This window comes from Geotrypetes seraphini, chromosome 8 (genome assembly GCF_902459505.1).
Source record: "Geotrypetes seraphini chromosome 8, aGeoSer1.1, whole genome shotgun sequence".
Classification (NCBI taxonomy): Eukaryota; Metazoa; Chordata; class Amphibia; order Gymnophiona; family Dermophiidae; genus Geotrypetes; species Geotrypetes seraphini.
The window spans coordinates 147,643,684-147,659,974 of NC_047091.1; the positions used below are offsets into that span (position 1 = coordinate 147,643,684).

At 42.1% G+C, this 16,291-nt stretch overlaps 1 protein-coding gene across 4 annotated transcripts in view; it reads right to left on the reverse strand.

Moving 5' to 3' along the window:
• Window positions 1–4,199: 4,199 nt before the first annotated feature.
• Window positions 4,200–16,291, reverse strand: part of TMEM132C (transmembrane protein 132C) — a 557,469-nt gene continuing 545,377 nt past the window's right edge. For all 4 annotated transcript variants that reach the window (XM_033957218.1, XM_033957220.1, XM_033957219.1 and 1 more), the window contains exon 9: window positions 4,200–5,738. In XM_033957218.1, the coding sequence (XP_033813109.1) occupies window positions 4,557–5,738 (1,182 nt within the window). In that variant the 3' untranslated portion in view covers window positions 4,200–4,556. The remainder of the gene's footprint in view (window positions 5,739–16,291) is intronic.

The window sequence follows — 16,291 nt, forward strand, 5'->3', positions numbered from 1 at the left end:
GATTATGGGTACTTGGATGATAAGGCTTTTTGATCGTCCAAGTACCCATTTAGGCCACTTTTTAGACATTTTTTTCTTTTGATTATGAGCCCCTTATTGTTTATTATAAAGTTTAGTGATTCAACGATGTTGTCTTGATATGTCTATGTTATACGTGATGATCGGAGGGAAACAAGATTCTATGTATGTCATATGGAAACCGCATAGTTGTATGGGGGTATATAGATTTTTAAATAAATAATGATTTAACAAATCCTTTTGCTGGTTTTGTTCAACTTACAAAAGTTTTTTATGCCAATGAGGTGGAGGTGGTAGGGTCTCATCATATTGGACTCACCAAAACCTGAGGCTTTTTCTTTCATTTGAACAAGCACCTTGGCATCTTGAATATTAACTAGTGGAGAGTGTATTTTGAACATTGGTTTATTTATTCATTTGTACACATGTTAGATGTAATGAAGTAATTTGAAGTGTTCACAGTTCTTAATAGTAAGCATTGGAGCATTCACCTCACCGGCCTGCGGTAAAATGCTCTTATGCTGCTTAGTAAAAGGAGCCCTAAGTTTGTTAGTATCAGAATTTGATTTACTGCTGTTCTCTTCCTCCATCTCAGAAATTATTTCCCTGTGCAAATATAAAGCTTGTACATACAGTAACTCCAGGTCTGACTATAATTACTGAGAAGTCATGGAGACTCAGAAATCGCAGAATGGCATTTTTTCTGGATGACTTCTTAGGTTGTTTTTTTAAAATGTTCAAATCTTGAATTAGGGACATGAAAAAAATGGAAATCAAATCTAGGCGTGATCTTTAGGGGAACTTTGACACAGAACAAACTACATTCTACTATTCAGCTAAAGCAGGGGTCTCAAAGTCCCTCCTTGAGGGCCACAATCCAGTCAGGTTTTCAGGATTTCCCCAATGAATATGCACGAGATCTATGTGCTTGCACTGCTTTCAATGCATATTCATTGGGGAAATCCTGAAACCTGACTAGATTGCGGCCCTCAAGGAGGGACTTTGAGATCCCTGAGCTAAAGGGACTACATTAGCCTTTCTCCAATCCTGAGGCACTTCTCTATTCTTCAAGGATCTATTAAACATCCTTTGAAGGGTCCACCCAAACATCACAAAGCTATCTTGGTATCCTGGAATATATTGCATTTGACTCATGGCCTTGTACACATTCAGTTTTGTAAGTTGTTCATAAACTCTTTCTTCTGTGAATGGTGTGGAATCTATTACATCTCCATAAGTATTATTGTCAATCCTCCATGTACGTTTGCTGGGATTTTCGTCCATTGGTTACATCTGTTCAGTAATCATGGATCCCAGGGTGATATGAGGGGCTAGTGAAAAGTTCTCAGCCCAACCAACAAAGCTGGGGCAGTCTCCATCGAAGGCTATACACTTAGTCCAGTGATTTTCTACTTTTTTCATTCCATATTTTTCCGATGGAATGAAAAAGGTGGAAAATCACTGGGCTAAGTGTATAGCCCTCGATGGAGAATGCCCCAGCTTTGTCGATTGGGCTGAAAACTTTTCAGTGGCCCCTTATAGCATCTCAGAACCTTAAGGTGGTGAAACAATGTGATATGGCAGTGGCCAAGGCCAGAAGAATATTTTGGCTGCATTGAGAAGGACATAATCAGCAGAAAAAAGGAAGTGAAAATGCCTGTACAAGCCATCAGTAAGACCACATTTGGAGTACTACTGTGTTCAACTTTGCAGGCTGTATCTTACCAAGGAAAACAACTGAGATGGTATGGGGTCTGCACCAGAAGATGTTTGAGGAAGACTTAAAAATATATACCCTGGAGAAGAGGAAGTACAGGGTAGATATGAAACAGGCATTTAAATTCTTGAAAGATAGTAAGGAATAAAAACAACCCTTTTCAAAAACAGAGAGGGAACAGAGTTAGAGGACATGAAATGAAGTTGCCTGATGTTGCTTTTAATTTTCCCTCTTCGCAATACTTTATCATAGAAAGGGTAATAGGTGCTTGAAACTGTCTTCCATAGAAAGTGATAGAGCCAAAAACAAAGCGATTTCCTATATGGCATGAAGATGGAATAAACATTGGGTCCGATGCTATACATAGACAGCTGCACGTGGTTGGGCCTACACTCACAGCTGCACTCAATCAACCACTAGACATCCTTTATAGAGTCACTCCTAGCGCACTCCTAGGCATGCTTCGGAATTGCTAGATGTCCTAGAGGTAGGCACTGGTTTTACCTGGCCTCCTTTACCTGTACCTAACTTGGATACCTAGCAATGCCTAAGTCAACCATGCATAATCTCTGCCGCCTAAGAACGCCTACTTTTGAAGTATGCATCGTTAGGCATTAGAGGACACTTTGAGTTAGGCATCACTAGGGGGGAGAGTGGTTAAAGCTACAGCCTTAGCACCCTGAGGATGTGGGTTCAAATCCCATGCTGCTTCTTGTGACCCTGGGCAAGTCACTTAATGCCTCCATTGCCCCAAGTACATTAGATTGTGAATGCATGAGTACCTAAATAAATTCATGTAAACCATTTTGAGTTCTCCTGGGAGAACAGTATAGAAAATAAAATAAATAATTCCATGCACAACTATTAATTGATTGATTTTTAATTTTTTTTTTTTAAATTAAAGATCAATAGCACAGTCAATTACCACACTAATTAAGCTTGTTAATTCAATTTGGGTTGTGTGTGGAATTTAGCTAGGTATTGCTAGGCATCCAGAGGCATAGCAAGGGTGAGAGGTGCCTGTGGCATTGGCGCCCCTCCCCACCCTCTTCTCTGCCCTCCCCCTCTTCCATGTGTGCACACCCTTTCCCTACCTCTTTTAACTTCCCCGGTACGAGCAACATCGCCAACTCGTTGCCCATGTCGGCTCTCCCTTTGACATCATTTCCTAGGTGCAGGACCTGGAAGTGATGTCAGAGGGAGAGCCGATACTGGCGCAAGCAGCGGGTTAGAGTTGCTGCTTGTGCCGTCGAAGAGCTAGAGGTATGGTGGGGAGGGAGGAAGTGAAGGTGCGTACACGGGGGGTGGAGGGGGGAGGAGTGCCAGCACTTTCACCAAGACGGTGCCTGGGATGGACCACCCTCCTTTACTACGCCACCGTAGGCATTCACAATTAGGACACCTAGCAGCGCCTCACCTAGACCCCATTTACAAAATCAGGCTCATTGATCATTTCCACTCAGTAAAATTTTAATAAACTTTCATAGTTTAAGAAAAAAAAAAAAGAAGAAACAAGAAACGTGTGTGTGTGGGGGGGGGGGGAGGGGGGTATGCTAGATTGCACCAGGTAGCAGTTAAAACCCTAAAGGTGGAGGACACATAGAGTCACAGGCACAACTCTGGCTGCCTTTCTGGGCAGACTGGATATGCAATGCTGGACTTTATCTGTTCAATTCATGGCCCACATTACTCAGCACTTAATATTAAGAAGACAGGTTCTTTAGATCAGTGGTTCCCAACCCTGTCAGCCAGTCAGGTTTTCAGGAAAGCCCTAATGAATATGCATGAAAGAGATTTGCATGTAATGAAGATGACAGGAATGCAGGTCTGCCCCAGGCATATTCATTAGGGCTACCCCGAAAACCCAACAGGACAGGGTTGGGGACCACTGCCTTAGATCTCAGCAACGTGACTTGTTAGTGTTGACACTTCCATCCTGCTATGGAGAACCGCATCAAATCGCCACCGATCCACTTATATGCTCATCTCTTAGGTTCCGCAATAATCATATCAACAATTTCTCTCTTTTATATTTTCTTTAGTATTGAGTAATGTGTGCTATGAATTGATTGATCTATCTATATACTCTCTATATATCTATATACTCAAAGATTTATTTAAACCTCTGCGAGTTTAAATTGGACTTTATCTGTTGCCATTGACTATGTTATGGCCCTAAACATTTGAGCTTCTCTCCAAGAGAAAGAGGTTATTACTGAGATTTAGAATTCAATTACAGTTTGGTCCATGGAGAATTTGCTGGATTAAAATGTAAAAAGAAAATCTCTTTTCAAAGAAAGTCTTAAAAGAGCAAACATTAAATTCCCTACAGACTTGAACAGGCCACAAAATTGTAACAGGAAATCCCTTACCTAGTATATTTAACAATTGTGAGATCTTCATGAAAACAGAAATGGATAGGTATTGTTCATGCAGAATTTAAAAAGTCTTCTAGCAAGCCCTGTTCCATAATGTTGATGCTTTATTAGAAATATAAACGCGTTATTGTTTTTTTTTTTCCTTTTGTTACAAAGAATTTTTGGTACCTTTTTTGTATAATTTTCAGACATTTTAAACCACAATTCGTCCTACTCTTATTTCAAGTTTTCCATTTTGTTTAGTCCTTTTACATTTAACATTAGTCTCCCCAAATTCATGAATTCTATTGGCCCCAAATCATGCACAGTTTGGCAAATATCTTTCCTTGACTCCAAAATGGGTTCTGTAATGTCATAGTTTTATTCCATAGGGCCCCGCTGTGTTCTGTCTTGTCCTGCAGAACTGAAGATCTCAAGGTGTGGTTAACCTTTAAGCTGCAATGCTACACGTTATCTTTGAACTTCTCCATATAGATTCTCAATTCTTTGGAGTCTCCCAAGTCCATGTCCTGACATACCCACTTAATATCATCATCGTTGCCCATTAGAATAGAGTTAACAGTGGGACAACCATCATCTGCTGGGATGGTAGTGAAAGTAGTGAATTTTACCCGCTTTCTTTTTGAGGTGGGGGAATGCAGAGGTTCTTTTTTCTGCTCTTTCCCATGTTTGCCCCCTGGATCAGCTGATTGATGAATTTGCATTTGAACATTTTTTTGAGTACTGCCATTAAGAAGCTGATTGTTCTCTTCCAAGCTCATTCCTCTGTCTAAGATAGTGGTATGCTCATCTTGCTGAGGTGAAAGATCTGGTGTGTTCTCAAGTAGCTCGGCCTCATTTCCTAGCCATACCCAGTCATGAGAATGGCTCATGTTGGCCTGCCCATCCACCGGCACTTGCTTGTGCCTGTATTTCAGAGCAAAAGTGGCACAGTTTATTAGAAAAACTAATATGGCCAGACAAAAGACCCCTAGCAATGCGTACATTCCAATCTCCAAATCACTTAAGCCTCTGGGAGACTGCACAAGATTATTATCTTCCATTTCTTCTTGATTATTCAGCAGATCCACTTGAGCAGGGAAATTGGTGAAGTCTATTGGAATGTTTTGTAGCTGGCCGTCATCAGAAAGCTTACTTCCATCAGCTCTACTATTGAGTATTGACCTGATAGTAGTGCTGGCTTTCCTTACGACACCTTCTTCTCGTTCCGCAGAAGAACTTCCATAATATCGTCCATCTTGACCATATCGGTCCTGATCTGTAAACTTTTGCCTTCTGTCACTGGCATGGTTTTCTGTACCATCGGCATCATAATCATGGCCCATATCTGAGTCGGCATCATTCTGGCCAAACTTTACCTTGATATTACCGTTCCCTACTGCCAAAATGCTTTTTCTTTTAGACTTCTGGCAGGTTTCCGAGATCATCATGTCTATTTTTATCAAAGCCCCTTGTCCTTCACCTTCTGCAGTCACAACTGGCCATTTCACCATAGTGCTTTGATGAGCTGAAACAACTGATTCATCCAGTGATGTGGCAGAGAGGGAGAAATCCTTCGCGTCATAAATGTCCAGTGGAGTCACAGAGCCATCACTGAACTGCATCCAAGTGCTTACCACAGCTTCCTAAAGAGAGAAAAAGGAAATAAGTTAAATGAATGTATTAGCAGCACATCAGAGTCCAAGCATTTTGCATTATTTGAAAACAACCTGTATTTAGATGGTACAGCAAACTGTATGCACTTTTCACTGACAGTGAAAGTAAAACCAGGAAGCGTGATGAGCCTTCCGAGTGTGGGCGCATGAATACATTTATAGAAGGACCAAAGAAAGGCCATGTTTTGGCAAATGTCTGCATCAGGGGTCAATCACATTAATTACTAGACCCAATCAAATCGGGTAGACTTCGAAGGTTTAAGGCCCAGAAATAATAAAAAAAAAAAGACACTTTAAATTAATCATGGAATTATGATTACAGGGCAGACTGGATGGACCATTCAGGCCTTTATCTGCCGTCATTTACTATGCACTATGAATGCCGCCGTATTGCAACTGCTTATGCCCTCTATTAGACAAGCTGCTCCTTTTTCTTTACCTTGTACTGTATGTATTATGATCTTTTTCTAGCGATATTCAAGTCCAGCCTAAAAACATATGGAGCTGACATTTAGTCTGGTTTAAGTGGTTGGGAGAGGCTCCTATCTGCTTAAACCATGCACAGTGGGCAAGAAGCCAATATTGAGAGTACTTAACTAGAGAGTGCCACTGAATATGGGCTCTGATCACCACAAAACTCCTCCAGTTAGTGCTTGGGGAAGTCCACGGCTAGAACTGGCGAAGTGCCAAGAGTTATGTGGGCTCTGGCAGTATTTCGCTTTATGGGGTGGCACAGAATGTTGGCTCCACACACGTAATTTCTGGGTACTGCCAGTGCCAGCTGGCGTTGAATATCCTCCTGAAATTTAGTCCATACTGCCTCCACTGTATGCAAATCTCTGTCATGCATATTCAGTGTGGATATCCTAAACTCCTGATTGGCAAAGCTACAACCATTATATATTTCTAACCTGGTGCTATTTTCTGCACCTAGGCGCTTATTAAGATCTTTGCATGATAATAGAGTAGTTGTTCCCCATATTTCAAAGGCTCATATGGCCTTGACTAGAAATTGTGCATTTTTTTTTTAATTTAGTCCCAATATTATGGAACTGTTTGCCTGTAGAAAATTGAAAAAGGAAGAATCTTTTCAAAATTTCAAAAGACATTTAAAGGCATATTTTTTTTTCAACTGACCTTTTTAAATTGATGAGATGAATTCAGGACTGCAGTCTGCATTTATATAATTTTATAATTTTTAAACTTGTATTAATTAATTAATTTTATGTATTTGAATGTTATAGTATATCATGTGTTAGAAATGATATTCTTTCTTCTTTTCTATTTAAATGGAGTTCTTTTCATATTTTTGATTAAGTTATATTGTAAACTGCTTTGATCCTTTTTGGCTGTATATCCTATATAATAAAACCCTAAGCGCGCATGCGCACTTAGGGTTTCATGTTCCCTGCCGCTGTGGTGTGTGATCCGTGGCCGTGTCCATTTTAGAACCCAGCGGCAGGGAACATTCTGGCCACTCCCCTCCTCCCGCCCTCACTCACCATTTGGAAGCGCAGGCAAGCTCTCTCCCTGCCCGCATCCTCGGCAGGGAACACACCTCCCGCCCTCACTCACCGCTGCTGCCGCCGCCGCTGATCCTTCTCTTCAGAGCAGCCTGCGATCGTGGCCAGCTTTAAAGAACCTCGCAGGCCGCTCTCCAACCTCAGTAGCACGTTCCCTCTGACGCACGGGATCGCGTCAGAGGGAACGTGCTACCGAGTTGGAGAGTGGCCTGCGAGGTTCGCTAAAGCTGGCCACTACGATCGCAGAAACACATGACAGACACATCTATTCTAGTACCGTTAATGACTAGTGCGGTATATAAAGATTTTAATAAACATAAGCATAAACATATACTCCAGGACCGACTTGGGAAACAGAGATTTAGCTGGCAGCTGTCCAACACTTAAAGAAATGCTGACTGCCACTGGTTGAATACTGACCCATATATTTTGGTGTTATTTTAAATTTTAAACTCAGGTTCCAGTGTCAAAGCGAGGGTGGTGGCACCTGGCATCACCATGCCATGTACCCCCCACTCTTTCCTGCCCCTACTCTTCCTCACCACTTGAGCACTTTCCTGCCCCCCCTGCCCCACATACCTCTTGAAATGTCTTCCATCCGCTGCTCGCGCCGGTGTCAGCTCCCTTCTCTCGTGACCAGGACGTAACGTCAGATGGGAGTCGATGCCAGCAGCAAATAGAAGATGCTGCTCAAGCTGACGAGCATTCAAAAAGGTATGCATGGGGGGGGGGTGGGGGAGCAGAGAAGAGGAGAGGTGTCAGCACCCCCCCCCGAAAACGGCACCCAGGGCGGTTCTCCCCCCCCCTCCGCCATCCCCCCTTACTATGCCACTGTCTGGCTCCTTCTGGTTTTCCTGATTTTAACCATATTTTATTTCCTGAAACCTCTTTTCTTGTCTATGTGTCTTGACGAGATTGCATGTAAGGATTGTCTTTTAAGTGCACAGTGCGACACTGCAGACCTAGCAACAGTAAACAAAAAAATGACACTGGAACAGCAAAGCACCAAATAGTTAAAAGAAATAAAAATAAAATCAGTACAAATTACTACAAGCAAATGGCCATATCACTAACAATAATTTGAAAGAAAAACTGTAACAATAAAAAGCCTTTTCTTTGAATGAACACAGGACAATAATGAAAGAGTAGACAATATTCGGATAAAAAGCTTGTACTGCCCTGTGTGCGCCTGGTAGTGCTATAGAAATAATAAATTGTTGATGTTGTACTGCAAATATGGCAAATCGTAACCCATTAACTAGATATTATCCCCCACCCCCTTTTACTAAACTGCGATAGTTTTTTTTTTTAGTGCAGGGAGCCGCGCTGAATGCTCTGCGTTGCTCCCGGCGCTCATAGGGCTCCTTTTACAAAGGTACGTTAGGGCCTTAATGCACGGAATAGCGCGCGCTAAATTGCCCTGCACGCTAGACCTTAACGCCAGCATTGAGCTTGCGTTATTCTAGAAGCGTACTGCGCGGTTTAGCGCGCGGTCATTTTGTGCGTGCACTAAAAACGCTAGCGCACCTTAGTAAATGGAGCCCATAGAGTTCCTATGAGCGGCAGGTGCAGCGCACAGTATTCAGCGCGGCTCTCTGTGCTAAAAAAGCTATCACGGTTTAGTAAAAGGGGGGGGGGTATATATGTTAACCTGTAACCCGTTCTGAGCTTGTTAGGGAGAATGGGATAGAAAACAAATGTAATTAATTAATTAATGAATTAAAACTACAAAGTCACGGTAGAGGTTTCTACCATGGGCCGGTGAGGCAAACGCTCCAACGCTCTTAGAATTCCTATGAGCGTCGGAGCATTTACCTTGCCGGTTTCTACCGTGGCTTTGTAAAAGGAGCCCAATTTTATTTATTTATTTTATTAAAAAAAATTCTATACCGCATACAACTGTGCGGTTTCCATATCACATACATAAAATCTTGTTTCCCTACGATTATCACATATAGCATAGACATGTCTAAACAACATCATTAATCGTTCTTGTTATAAACGGATAGAGCGAAAATTCAATCAATTCAGAAATACAAGCAAGCTTTAAATCATACATTGCTGTCCCATAAAATTCTAAAGGGCGATTATCGACTGAAATATACCTTAGCAGAAGAAGGCATTGGCAAATAATTGAGTTTTCAGCATTTTCTTAAAATTCATCCTCCACATACAAAACCGCAGGATACCAGGCAAGGCATTCCATAGTTCTACGCCAGTCACAGATAGCATTGATGCTCCGATCCAAGAATGCATAATCGACATTTTACCCTCCAAACGTAATTTCATCCCATTTACATCTCTAAGCTCTCTTCTCGGTTTATAGGTCTCAAAGAATTCTTGTAAGATCTTTGGGGGAAGCATGATACAATGTCTGATCTACACTTCCCCCTCCCCATTCACGGTTTCCGCACTCGCGATTTCACATAATCACGATTTTTTTGAGGGGAGGGGGAAAACCCCCCCCCCCCATATTTTTGCCTTCCCCCCGGCATCCCGGCCTTACCTAGTGGTCTAGCGGGCTTTCGGGGCAGGAGCGATCTTCCTACGTTCCTGCACCGTGTAGATCGCCAATAGGAAATGGCTGCCGTGAGCTCCCGCCGTAGTCTCGAGAGACTACGGGAACTCACGGCAGTCATTTCCTATTGGCGACTTGCACGGGGCAGGAGTGTAGGAAGATCGCTCCTGCCCCGAAAGCCCGCTAGACCACCAGGTAAGGCCGGGATGCCGAGGGAAGGCGGGAGGGAGGCGGGGGTGGGTCAGAGCCGGATATTCGCGGTATTTCCCTATTCGTGGTCTGGCTCTGCCCCTATCCCCCGCGAATAACGAGGGAAATGTGTATAATCGCAACAATCTTAAACAGCACTCTTTGCTGCATAGGTAACCGGTGTAGTTTCTTCAACACAGGAGTTGTATGGGTAGTCCTTGGAACCCCTGTGATTAATCTTGCAGCGGAGTTGATAAGCATTTGCAAAGCCCCTCAACTTCCCTTTCACAACTCCTAAGTATAGTGAATCTTTGTGTGGGAGCAATCTGCTTGGGGTAATTTTCACAGTACTTCCATTTTGAAAACTGGTATACATTTGCAGAATTTACACCTATATAGTTGTTAAAAATTACTTCCTTAAGGGGTAAATTTATTAAGGTGTGGCAATTTTTGTAATTTATTTTTATTTAATATGCTGCTAAGTACCAAAGTAAACCAAGCAGTGCACAATAAAATCCAATAAACCTTGATTTATCATGAGAATCACATTGTGGTATTTCAGTTCTGCAAGTTATACGAGTAGAATCCTGAGGTAAATGAATCCTGCTGCTTGTGAGCCACCTCACAAACAGGCCCCCCTCCTTTCCTAATGCGTAGCGTTGGTTTTGGCGCCGGCTCATAGGAATTCTGTGAGCGTCAGAGCAGTTACCACCGGCAGCGGCGCTAAAACCAGCGCTACGCATTAGTAAAGGAGGGGGAGGGTTATTTTACTCACCCAGGAGCATCGATACTCACTGAAGTTGCCCCCTTCCACCACCCCGTCCCCTCCACTGACATTACAACACCCTGGTCGCAATCCCACCTCCCCAGGTCTGTGGAGCTGGAGTCAGAAGCGATTTTGGGTGGAGTCAAAGTCAGAGTCAGAAAAAAAACAAACCGACTCCAACTTTGATGCCAGCTTCAAAATAAATACATACATCATAATATATAGTAAATTTATATACACTACTCCCCCAAAATTGGCATGGGTTCTGTTCCAGGAACCCCTGCGAATTTTGAAAAACCGTGAATACGGTTAAAAGGCAGGACAAGGCAGCTGGGGTGCAAAATCACTCGAGGCAGGAGAGGGCAGCTAAGGCACCGGGCGGATTCAAAATCACTCGCGGTATGCTCCGACCGTCTCTTCCTGTTACTATCACGCCTCTTCCTGCTTTATCATGCAGCTTCTGATTGGTGTAGCCTGAATTTAGTACAGGAAGAGGCGGTCGGAAAATACCGCAAATTAGTTGAGTCCGCGATTTGCGAATTTCTGGGGGAACACTATATCTTTTTCCTATATCTAAAGTACTTTAGATTCAGAGCAAACAATTTAAAGCTTAATATCAGTAGAAGTTGGAGTCGAGGTCAGACAGTAGAAAAACAGAGGAGTTGGAGTGATAAGTTTGGAGTACCAAATCCATAGCCCTGAGCCTCTGACACATAAAAAGCCACCTACAGGCCTACCATCAATATACCTGGTGTCTACTGAGATTGGGCAGGATGTTTCCCGAGTCACCTTCACCAGCACTTCGCCATAGGCCAGGGGTGTCAAAATCTCTTCTCGAGGGCCACAATCCAGTCGGGTTTTCAGGATTAACCCAATGAATATGCATGAGATCTATTAGCATACAATGAAAGCAGTGCATGCAAATAGAACTCATGCATATTCATTGGGGAAATCCTGAAAACCTGACTGGATTGCAGCCCTCTAGGAGGGACTTTGACACCCCTGCCCTAGACAGTATATCAAAATCCTAATAAACCTGGAAACCAGGTTCAAAATGGTGCTGGTGACCCCTAGTGGTAGTTTCATGTTTCTGTCTAAGGCCCAGTGCTCCCAGACAGTAAATTTACCAGCTATACCCCTCCAGAGCCACGCTAGCATTTTTAGCGCCAGCCGCAGCAGTAACAGCTCGGACGCGGCCAGTGCTAAAAACGCTAGCGTGGCTTTGTAAAGGATGGGGATAATGCAGTAGGGTTGTCCAGAAAAACCTAAAGTTGGGTAAACTGGGCGAATTGAAGTTTTTCCCATAAATTTGTGCTTGATCATAAAATAATTTATTTATTTATTTTTTAATTCTTTATTCATGTGCAAACTTACAATAAGTGTGACAATATGTCCAAACAAATTAACAATAAATATATCACTTAATAATCATCAATGGTATAAATGATATGCTCTTATCTCAATCATAAAATAATAATAATAATAGAAAAAAGTTTTATAAAGTCCATCCCAGGGTCCCTCAAAGTCACTGATTATATAGAGCTTCGTTTCTCTTAAAATTTGCTATTAATTTTGCTTAATGGAGCAAATTTCTTGGTATTATAGCTATAACTTTTATGTTTTCACACTCAGCAATGAGTCTCTGGCACGGTGGGGTTTTCTGAATATATTTTGTGTGGTAGAGTGACATTAAAAAAAAAAAAACATTTTATGCAAACAATCTAGCAGTATTTTTTATATATCTGTACCTTATTGTAGAAAATAACAGAAATTTAGCATATTTTGCTAATAGCTAAACACGTACACTTTGGTGTAGTCATCTATCAATGGCAATTAGATTGTAAGCTCTTCTGAGAAGGGACAATGTACAGCGCTGTGTGTGCCTGGTAGCACTATAGAAATTGTTGTTGTGTTCCAAACACTCAAGCATCCTATCTTGAGATAGGATAAAGCTTGTGATGCTGTTCAACTCCTTGCAACATGGCCTCACACTGCACTGGGTCTGTGGTGATGCCAATGGCAAAGTCAGTTATCAGTTTAATAGCTCGTTCAGCTGTGCCATTAACCACCTTCACTGTGTCATTAATCACCTTCACTGTTTTGTCAACTGTAGACCTCACAGCATAGCCTGAAAAAAGCCACAGCATGATGGCTGAAACAGTTTCTACCTGACAAGACGCAGCGAGACCCGGTAACCCGCAACAAGCACGTCGCCTGCAGCGGAAACCCTGAGAGGACATATAACCCAGCTTCATGGGAAGAACATCTTTAAACTCACCACAGACTTTTCCTCTCTATGGTAAAAAAAAAAAAAAAAGAAAGCCCACCTGATTTTTCCAATCAAAATTCAAATTTGTGACTAACTGACTTTCCTACCAAGATTCAAATTGGTGACCAACGGACTGCCCTGTTCCCAATCAGGTCAGTGGACCCACTATTTACAAAGACAAACTGCAGATTTCACACCATACCCTGAAGCAGGACGACTGAAACGTCAGTTTCTACCTGACAAGACGCAGCGAGACCCGGAAACCTGCAACAAGCACGATGCCAGCTGCGGAAACCCTGACGGAACAGATACTACACTTACTGCTATAGCAATCCAAACCATTTTGAAAACCTGGAAAAATGCATCCTTGTTGTCTTTCCAATTTTGGTGGATTTCAGTGTGTTTAGTTGGGGAAATATGAGGAGGCCATAATGGAGAAGAGAGGTAAAGGGGCCAAATTTTGATCATTATGGGCGCCCATACAAGAGTTTGCAGATAGTAATTGAATTATAGTGAAAGAATGGAGATGTGGATGGATGTTGGTTTTTCACCCTCTGCAAATGGGATGGGGGTGGAGGGGAGCGAGTTTCATTTCAAGGATTTCGTCTTTTAATATCCTAAGCTTTGTGTTAATAGTGTTATGAGCAATTTGTTGAATATGTTTCTACTGCTTTACTGTATCTTACTATATAACATTTCAATAAAATTTTGGGAGAAAAAAAGATCCATTTAATAAAATACTGTTAGATCTTTTTATCAATGTATCATTGCTGAGTATGAAAACATAAAAGTTATAGCTATAATACCAATACGTTTAAAAATAATGGCAAATTTAAAGAAAAAAAAAGAAGTTTTATGCAATCAGTGGCTTTGAATGACCCCAGGGTGGACTCTAAAACATTTTAAAAAAATTTATTTTCTTGTCAAGCACAATCAAATTCATGGGAAAAGCTTCAATCTGCACAGTTTTCCCAACTTTAGGTTTTTCTGGACAACCCTAATGCAGCTTGTGGTGTGTGCCTTCATCACAAGCTGTGCTACAGTATTTACATAGTAATGAGCTGATTTCCATGAATTTGCATCTCATTACTACGCACTGCAAGGCAACCTAAACAGTGCTAGGTTAGGGCACCAGATCCAACATTTGACCCCTTTACCAAGCATTCGAGGCAAATAACGCATGCCCTAATGCAACTTGATAATGACCCTTTTAATGTTTTTCTGCCACAGATTCAGTGGATTTTCTAATTTAAGTGAATTAATCCACTAAGATTCCATGTCGACAGGGGTGTTAATTCTAGCCACGCAAGCATCAGTCTGTAACTGACCTTAGAACTTTCCACTACTTTAGATTTTCCGGCCAGTGCTGGCTCAGCTGAAGCCCGATCATAATAGGAATTTACAGACCAATATTGTTTTCAATTGGGTACAATTTGTTACACGGTGATCCTAAACAAAGGGAATTGCTAAACCTTCTTCTTACATTTAAACCTGCGCTGTTGAAGCCAAGAGCAGGAGCCTGGGAGTTTACTAAATATTTGATTCTACCTGTGCTATTGAGAGGTCTTCAGAGGCCCTTTGGAAAGAAAATGTATTGTATAATGTGTTGTGGCAGAACAGGGAGATCCAAAGTGTTTTGTGATATCCAAGTGTTTTATAGAGTAAAAAACAATGCAATTAGAGTTAATATGAAAAGCGTCGAGAGATGCTTTCCACTGGAATGGGAAAACTCCAGCATTGAAACAAAAGTTGGCAATCTGAAAGAGGGTCTATAATTGTACACCTCTCAGAGGGGCTTATCTACTGAAATATGCTAATTCATTCGTGTGATTACAGCAGCCTTCCCATTGGCTGGATCGTACCACAGTCTCCGCACAGGGGGGACGATTGTTATACTCCCCTCTGCCCTCCAACCCAACCCGCTGATTAACCATTCCCCTTAACTGTATCCATGACATTCTGTTTGTCTTCGGGAAGCAGAGCTGAGATTGTGATATCATAATACCTCATTCCACCAATAAGAGCCAACCTCATCAGTGATGTCACAATGACTTGATTGTCCTACTCCTCTGCCCTCTAACCCAGCCAGCTGATTAAACGTTCCCCTTAACTGTATCCATGACATCCTGCTTGTCTGCCTTGGCTATTTAGATTGTAAGCTCTTTTGAGAAGGGACTGTTTTCTTATTTTTTTGTGACTCTGTGCAGTGCTGTGTGATTCTGGTAGCACTCTAGAAATAATTAATAGTAGTATTAGTCGTCTGGTGTCAGGTCAAAACTGCGGAAGACAAAGGCGCGCGCCGACAACTGAGCGCAGTGCGGAGGCGCGTTCCGAAGAAAATAATTGTTTTTAGGGGCTCCGACGGGGGTGTGTGTGGGGGAACCCCCCCACTTTACTTTATACAGATCGCGCCGCATTGTGGGGGCGTTGGGGGAGGGTTTGGGGGGTTGTAACCCCCCACATTTTACTGAAAACTTCACTTTTTCCCTAAAAACAGGGAAAAAGTTAAGTTTACAGTATAATGAGGGGGGTTACAACCCCCCAAACCACCCACAACGCCGCCGCGATCTGTATTAAGTAAAATGGGGGGGGCTCTCCAACAAACCCCCCCCGTCAGAGCCCCTAAAAACTGTCATTTTCTTCGGCGCACGCCTCCGTCTTGCGCTAAGTTGTCGGCGCGCGCCTTTGTCTTCCGCGATTTTGTCTATGAACCTAGTCGTCTAGAAATCTCTTATAAATACAGCCCTTCAGGGTTGGGATGGTAAACAAGTAAGTTCCATGAGTGCAACCAGTAGTGTTAGCCACGTCAAAATGATTTAAGAGCTATTTTGGAGCTGAAACCTGTCAGCGTTTTATAACATAAGCATGCAAATCTGAACATAATTCTAGCCTCCGTTGGCAACCATTGTAGTTTTTTGTAATAAGGTCTTACACGATCCAATTTTTTTTCAAACCAAAGATGAGACGAACTGCCGCATTTTGGATAATACTTAATCTCTTATAAGATTCCAACTATATTATGTTACGATAATCTAAGGTGCTTAAGACCAGAGACTGGACTAGTAATCTGAAGGATGAAAATCAAAGTAGCTTTTACTAGCATGGAGTTTTCATAGTATTAAAAAACATTTTTTTAACCTGAGAATCAGTTTGATCTTCAAAAGCTAGAGAACAGTCCACGATAACACCAAGTATTTTAATAGTGCCCACCCATGTTAAAAGTTGACCCCTCCCCCCAAAAAAATTATTTCTAGCTAT